Source organism: Nerophis lumbriciformis, linkage group LG35 (genome assembly GCF_033978685.3).
Source record: "Nerophis lumbriciformis linkage group LG35, RoL_Nlum_v2.1, whole genome shotgun sequence".
NCBI lineage: Eukaryota > Metazoa > Chordata > Actinopteri > Syngnathiformes > Syngnathidae > Nerophis > Nerophis lumbriciformis.
In genome coordinates, this window is record NC_084582.2 from 11,533,899 (window position 1) to 11,542,402 (window position 8,504).

Consider the following 8,504-nt stretch of genomic DNA (forward strand, 5'->3'; position numbering starts at 1 on the left):
TGTTAAAAAACGCAGATTTCCGTGTTTTGCGGATATTTCACATGCCTGAAATCATGCAGGAAGCCCTACACGAGCACTAGACTACAATATTAATAAACGGCAGGCCCATCTGCAATCTACATTTTGCAGATGATATCGACCTCATGGCAGGCTTAAACTCCGAACTGCAGGACCTTACAAATTATGCACAGCAGCTAGTGCCTATGGAGTTGAGGTCAGCATAGCCAAATCAAAAGGTACTGGTGAACACCTCAAAGAACTCAAGGGCCAACATAATGATGGATGGCGAACAACTGGAGGAAGTGTCCAGATTTAAATACCTAGTAGCAACACTGGCTAAAGATGCCACATGCCATGCAGAAATCCACAATCGGATCGCCACAGCAACAGCAGCAATGACCAAACTAAGCAACATATGGAAAAGCAACATCATCCCTAATAACATCAATATTACTGTATGGATGCGAGACCTTGACACTCCTGGTAGAATCAGAACGAAAAATACAAGCCTTTGAAAACAAATGCCTCAGAAGAATACTCAAGATAACATTCCACGAACACAAAACCAATAAGTATGTGTGAGGTGAAGTCGAAAGACTCGTTGGTCAGCAAGAACCTCTGCTCGCAACAGTCAAAAGAAGGAAATTAGCTTCGTTCGGCCACACATGCCGCCACGATACCCTGTGCAAGACCATCATGCAGGGCACACTAGAGGGTGGAAGGAAGCGAGGAAGACCACGGAAATTTTAACAGACAACATCAAGACATGGACGGACCTGTCGACCCCAGAGCTATTGACGGCCACTAAGGACCATGAGAACTGCGCAGACTGGCTGCTTCTTCATCGCAGTTATCCCCCCGACGACTTGACAGTCATGGGAAAGAGTGAGTGAATGGTGAGTGAGTGAAATTACTAGAAAAACTGTTTTACCACTAAGTTTGAAATAAATGCCTCATTCTTATTGTTGACATAACAGCAAGAACAGGCAGTTACTTATTGCTTATTTGTGTCGCAGTAAGTTCAAATTTCAGCTTTGTACAGGTTGTCATCATATTTCTTATACCCTTCATGTACTAAAACACACATATAATTCCATAGAAAAGGCAAAGCAAAAGCACACTGGTAAAGATGCTCAAGCGACAGATTTTTGGGTGACTTTGAAAGCCGAGTTTTCCTGGAAATGTTGGTCTGTTTCGACTCTGTATGACCGGCAGAGCAATCAAATTTGAAGTTACAATGTCTGCCAAATTTAATTTTTTAATACACTGAAAAATAATCTTGAACAGGTTATTTTCTAAAAGTAAAAATTAAATTGTCTGTAAATCTGTACTTTCACCACAATAATTTTAATAAGAACTATTTTACAACACATTTCTAATCCAATGCAACTATTAACAGTGAATGAGAAAATGCACCCCCTAGAACCCTGGCGTGGAGTGAGAGAGGAACATGTCAGCAAACTGACTGCCAATGTAGCATCAAACCGTCTCTTTGAGGGAGGCCAGACGCTCCCTGATGAGCTTGTTTTCCTCCACCATCTTATAGATGGTCCTGACAACAGCAAGTCTCACCTGTCCAGGAAGAACAAACACTAAGAAGTGCTGCATAATCATAAAAATAATGATCCTGGAGACTGATACCAGAATGCAAATGTGACTGTTAACACTAATAAATCATTAGGTTGAACCAAAACATTTAATCACAGCAAATAATAACATAGTTGGTATTCAGATCATTAGCCTGTTACTGATTAACCAATGAGCTTCATGTAAATGTCATATAATGTGGCAAATCTTTGAAAAATGAAGGTCAACAACACACACAATATTATGCTCTTTAAAAATAAGCCTTACCCTATCTTTCTCACTGGAGGCTTTGCTTTGGGGTCTTTGGGAAAAAAAGAAAGGGTCTTCAACAGGTTCACAAACCATCTCAGCAACTGACAAAAGAAAAGCTAAATGTTATTGTGGAACATGCTCTCAGGATGAGGAGCCCATGGTCAGGTAATCGGGCAAAACACTTAAAGAGGACCTATGATGATTTTCCTCTTTTCTGAACAACAAATGTTGCTACAATGTTGGATACTCCTGTTAAATAATACGAGTGTGTCAAATCATAAGGTTCATGCATTTGGATATGAGTTTGCACACAGTTTTGGATGACACAACACTGAGTTTTGTAGTCTTTTTTTATTTAACAGTGGGCTATTATTTGTGACGTCACAGATTCACGGACATACTTATGTGGGCACCCTAATATATGTTGTTACCATTTGGGCCCGTTTTTAAAGGAACATCTGTATCCATATTAAAACAACACCTTTTGAGGGTATGATTACACATGTCTTCAGATTCAAAATGTATTTTAATGCACACCACCACTACATCAGAATGCATTAATGTAGAACTACACATTTCTGTTAAAGGGTAACATTGGTAATATTGGGATTTTTTTTCTACATTATAACACTTCCTTGTAGCTTACATAACATGTAATGGAGAATGGTGAAAATTTTGCATGACTACGTTTTACTGACCATCTTCCAGCTGCTTGCTGACCGTCTCTTCAGGATGTGCCATTTTGTGGGCGGTCATATTTCCGTGCCTCCATTTTGACGGTGTCATCTCCCCGTCAGCCATTTTGTAGTTTTTAGTGCCTCCATATCAATTCTACTGACAGATATAAGTTAGAACTACACGCTACTTTATATTATTATTGTTTCAGTTAAAATCCTGATATAATCATTCATATTCTTTACTGTTTGCTAGTGTTACCATATCTGAGTTATTGTGTAGAAATATGGGGATACAACTACAAATGTGCGCTTCATTCACTAACTGTGTTACAAAAAAGAATAATACATAATGTTGGATATAGAGAAAAACAAACCCTTTATTTATTAAATCACAAATATTGCAATTCAAAGATTTGGTGCATTTGCAAACAGCTAAAATTATGTATAAAGCAAACTATAACCTGCTACCCAAGAATGTACAACAATTCTTCTCAACAAAAGAGGAGAAATATAACCTTACAAGAAAATCTCATTTAAAACATTTGTATGCTCGTACAACACTTAAAACCTTTAGCATATCTGTATGTGGAATTAAATTATGGAATGGATTAACCAATTAAATCAAACAAAGTACCAAAATGATTAAGTTTAAGAGACTGTTCAAACTACAAGTGTTCACAAAGTACACAGAATAAGAATTATTAACATCTTGAACCCTTTTTTTTTTTTTTTAATTGAGACGAAGATTATTTAAGTATTTAATATTTGTTTGCTTACTATGGTATATTATTTATTTGTTCACTGTTCTGTTACAGAGAACAAGGAAATGGGATAAAATTGCTATGGTATGAAAAGGGGTAGAATTAAATCAAATCAATCAATCAATCAATGTTTATATCTATCATCTGCTGGGCTAATCGCTGTGGTAATCAGACGGTTAAGCAGAGAACCCAGACAGGGAATACAACTACATCCACACAACGTCAGTTTTTCTGCAAACACAGCCATAGATACTAGAATTGATGATACCAAGGACTTGTATTTGCCGAACACATTCAACCATCCATCCCACATAGGTGAGTGCTCTTCCATTTTACCGTTGAGGGTGCGAAGGCCTTCCAGTGCTCTGGTCAGGCTATCTTCTGCATCAGTGTATTTTGGTATGAAGTACAACACTGTTCACCCAATATTGCGCACACATCTCCTTTTTCCGCTAACAACATGTCTGGCGCCATACGGTTTTGAAAGGCCTTAAGGGAGGTTGCGGCGAGTTGATCAGTGACGACTTCAAGTCCGGCCTTTGTCCAATTTCCTAATCTCTGTACGTTGTAGTGGACGTAGTTTATTCTGTCAACATTCTTGTTAATCGTACACCACCAGTAGACGGATGATTCGAATCCAGCTGCAACTTGATTTACCAATTTTGTACTTGTCAGGTACACCTCTGGGGACACCTATTGTATCGATATAAGTTGGATCTCCAACACTTTGCCAGTTTACATCACGTGTAGTTCTGGACTCTCACTATTATATTAGATCCACTATGGACTGGACTTTCACAATATTATGCTAGATCCACTCGATGTCCATTGCACCGGTCGCCGTAGAGGGGGGGGTCACCCACATCTGCGGTCCTCTCCAAGGTTTCTCATTGTCATCCCACTGGGTTGAGGTTTTCCTTGCCCTGATGTGGGATCCGAACAGAGGATGTCGTTGTGGCTTGTGCAGCCCTTTGAGACACTGGTGATTTAGGGCTATATAAATAAACATTGATTGATTGATTGATACTTATGTAGCCCTAAATCATGAGTGTCTCAAAGGGCTGCACAAGCCACAACAACATCCTCGGCCAATAAGAAACCTTGGAGAGGACCGCATATGTGGGGATCCCCCCACTGTGTGACCGGTGCAATTGACGTTGAGTGGATCTAGTATATATATATATATATAAAAATAAGCTCTGCTTCTTCCTACTCCTTTTCGGACGTGCTGTAATGAAACAACTGGAAATGTGTGATTATTTACATTGTATTGTATGCATGTTCGAAATAAACCACGTGAGTTGTGTGGTCCTTTCTGTTTTTAAATTTAGATTTCTATTTATTGTTTTAATTGGTTTTACCCTTTAAAATCGTTTTTAATCATATTTATTTTTATATTGGTTTTATATATATATATATATATATATATATATATATTTTTTTTTTTTTTTTTTTTTTTTTTTATTCAGTCATTGGTGGAGCAAAGGATAATATTTGAATATTGTTGTTAATATTGTTGTGCAGCACTTTGGAAACATTTTTGTTGTTTAAATGTGCTATACAAATAAAGTGAATTGGATTGAAACTGGATCGCGATATACTCGATATATCGCGGGTTTGTCTCTGTGCGATATAGAAAATGACTATATCGTGATATTCGAGTATACGTTCTCACGCAGTTGCTTTTAGCTGCGGGCATTACACTACAGGCTCTTCTCACTCTTTCAAGTCTCTCCTTCTCACAGAGACTTAAACAAGCGCACCTTCTTACATACGTCACATACGTATACGCCCTCGCGGAGCAGAGAAGTAGCAGCATGGGTAACGTTAGCTGTGGTGCGAGTGGTAATACGAGAGAAAGAAGGTGCGAATCTGGTAACAAATGAAGAATTAATTCCCAAGAAAAACAGCATCGTCTGGCGGTGGTTTGGCTTCAAGTGGGAATATGTCGAACAGACAACCGTAATTGGTCAAGTGTGGGGCAAAAGTGTTGCTACAAAAAGTAGCATTACTGCTAATGTGTAGCATCATTTGAAAAGTCACCTGCTAGAGAATGAAGAGTGCTTGAAACTCTGCATGTCAACATCGCCTTTCGGTGCCACACCAACAAAATGCCGAGACAACCATTTCCACATCAACACCGTATTAAAAAAATAGTCCACGACACAAGGAGATAACGACACCAGCAGATGACATGACATGGTTGGTTTGGTTTGCATTTCCTTTGGAAATCGAGGTCCCAGAGTCTGGAGGAAGACAGGAGAGGCACAGGATCCACGTTGCCTGAAGTCTAGTGTAAAGTGTCCACCATCAGTGATGGTTTGGGGTGCCATGTCATCTGCTGGTGTCGGTCCACTCTGTTTCCTGAGATCCAGGGTCAACGCAGCCGTCTACCAGCAAGTTTTAGAGCACTTCATGCTTCCTGCTGCTGACCTGCTCTATGGAGATGGAGATTTCAAGTTCCAACAGGACTTGGCGCCTGCACACAGCGCAAAATCTACCCGTGCCTGGTTTACGGACCATGGTATTTCTGTTCTAAATTGGCCCCCCAACTCCCCTGACCTTAGCCCCATAGAAAATCTGTGGGGTATTGTGAAAAGGAAGATGCAGAATGCCAGACCCAAAAACGCAGAAGAGTTGAAGGCCACTATCAGAGCAACCTGGGCTCTCATAACACCTGAGCAGTGCCAGAAACTCATCGACTCCATGCCACGCCGCATTAACGCAGTAATTGAGGCAAAAGGAGCTCCAACCAAGTATTGAGTATTGTACATGCTCATATTTTTCATTTTCATACTTTTCAGTTGGCCAACATTTCTAAAAATCCCTTTTTTGTATTAGCCTTAAGTAATATTCTAATTTTGTGACACACGGAATTTTGGATTTTCATTTGTTGCCACTTCAAATCATCAAAATTAAATGAAATAAACATTTGAATGCATCAGTCTGTGTGCAATGAATAAATATAATGTACAAGTTACACCTTTTGAATGCAATTACTGAAATAAATCAAGTTTTTCAAAATATTCTAATTTACTGGCTTTTACCTGTATATGTTTTTTCCCTTCTTTATTATGCATTTTCGGCCGGTGCGACTTATACTCCGGAGCGACTTATACTCCGAAAATACAGTAGTTGTGATTTCCCTCTCTGCATGAAAGTTTAAAATGAGCATATATTAATGCAGTATGAACAAGAATGTTTTAATGTAGACACATAGAATTATCATACTGCTGTGATTATATGCATCAAGTGTTCATTCAAGGCTAAGGCAAAACATTGCGATATATATCGTGTATCGTGACATGGCCTAAAAATATCGAGATATTAAAAAAAGGCCATATCGCCCAGCCCTAATTGAAACTGAACTGAATTAATTAGTGAAACTAAAGTCGGGTTTTAAATTGAGCCAAGACAGTCTGGGGAGGTATATTTAATGTATGTTATTAGTGTGATGCTGCCTATGCTTTAACATGTTTATAAGACAAAGAAAAACATGTTCTATGTTTTTTAGGCAAAGCTTAAGCTAGGCTACTCCAAGCTAGCAAAATCGCTAATAATAATAATAATATGGGTACAATATTTACTTGGCTCGCCAGAAATAAAAGCTTTACTTTCCAATACCTTTGGGCGGCGTGAACATGTATTCCTTGGTCGTCTCCTTGTTCTTCATATCCTTGGATAAAGACGGTTTGACTAACTTTGGGAATTTGACTTTTAGCAGACGAGACTTTTGGTCACTTCTTGTCGTCTTTTTCACGCCAATGCGCCTCCGCGTGTCATTACTCTGGTACTCATGTGTGCCATTTCTTTGATTAAAGACACGTTTTGGGTCCAAACTTGCTAAATCTACTTTCTTATTCGACATGGTGTAATTTTCAAACAGACGCTGCTGAGAAATAGAAGGGTTTCTTTCTTTGAATTGTTTTATCTACAGCCAGGCCAGCAGGTGGCGGCAACAAGCTCCTCGCTGACGTCACCAAACCCGGAAAAGCAGACTTGGCGCCGCACGGCGATCATCAACGTCCATCCATCTATTTTTCCTACCGCTTGTCCCTCATCATCTTAAATATATGCATTTAAAACGTTTTAATCTAAACGCTTGAATCAAACAAGACGTTGGAAATGTCAAGATATAAGCCTTCAAGATATTTGTTTTCTTAAAAAATATATATATAACCAACAAATATATATTTGTTGGTATATTTTTATTTAATTTGTTGGTCTCCTTTTAAGGGTCCCCACTCCTCACATATATTTACTCAAGAAATACAACAAAAATATTGTATTATTTTATTGGCCGCTGTATACATTATTGTGCACAATTATCAATTCAGACTAAGTGATGTTAAAAAAGGCTCAGGAAGTTCCTTTTGCTGATTGTCTCTCTCGGGGCCACTATATATATATATATATATATATATATATATATATATATATATATATATATATATATATATATATATATATATATATACCGTATTTTTCGGACTATAAATCACAGTTTTTTTCATAGTTTGGCCGGGGGTGCGACTTATACTCAGGAGCGACTTATGTGTGAAATTATTAACACATTACCGTAAAATATCAAATATTATTATTTAGCTCATTCACGTAAGAGACTAGACGTATAAGATTTCATGGGATTTAGCGATTAGGAGTGACAGATTGTTTGGTAAACGCAGGGGCGCCGCTAGGGATTTTGGGTCCCATGAAAATAATCTTTACAGGGCCCCCAACACAATGTCATTATTTTTTCTGTATTATAATTTCATCATCATTAGGGGCCTCTCTGGGCCCCCCTCCATCATGGGCCCCGAGAATCCGTCTCCTTTACCCCCCCTTTTCGGCGCCCCTGGGTAAACGTATAGCATGTTCTATATGTTATAGTTATTTGAATGACTCTTACCATATGTTACGTTAACATACCAGGCACGTTCTCAGTTGGTTATTTATGCCTCATATAACGTACACTTATTCAGCCTGTTGTTCACTATTCTTTATTTATTTTAAATTGCCTTTCAAATGTCTATTCTTGGTGTTGGGTTTTATCAAATAAATTTCCCTAAAAAATGCGACTTATACTCCAGTGCAACTTATATATGTTTTTTTCCTTCTTCATTATGCATTTTCGGCCGGTGCGACTTATACTCCGGAGCGACTTATACTCCGAAAAATACGGTATACATATACATATACATGTACATGTACATGTACATGTACATAT

The 8,504-nt window shown here is 38.4% G+C and overlaps 1 protein-coding gene across 2 annotated transcripts; it reads right to left on the bottom strand.

The window, feature by feature from the left end:
* Window positions 1-1,323: 1,323 nt before the first annotated feature.
* Window positions 1,324-7,328, bottom strand: LOC140677561 (uncharacterized). Of its 2 annotated transcripts, none has more exons than XM_072912322.1 (3): window positions 6,902-7,328; window positions 1,855-1,955; window positions 1,324-1,572 (listed from the first exon to the last, which is right to left on the bottom strand). In XM_072912322.1, the coding sequence occupies exons 1-3, from the start codon at window positions 7,143-7,145 to the stop codon at window positions 1,480-1,482; spliced, it is 438 nt and encodes a 145-aa protein (XP_072768423.1). In that variant the 5' UTR covers window positions 7,146-7,328; the 3' UTR covers window positions 1,324-1,479. The 2 variants fall into 2 exon arrangements, with proteins under 2 accessions (XP_072768423.1, XP_072768424.1); XM_072912323.1 differs by having other exon boundaries at window positions 1,855-1,940; window positions 6,902-7,315.
* Window positions 7,329-8,504: the final 1,176 nt, after the last annotated feature.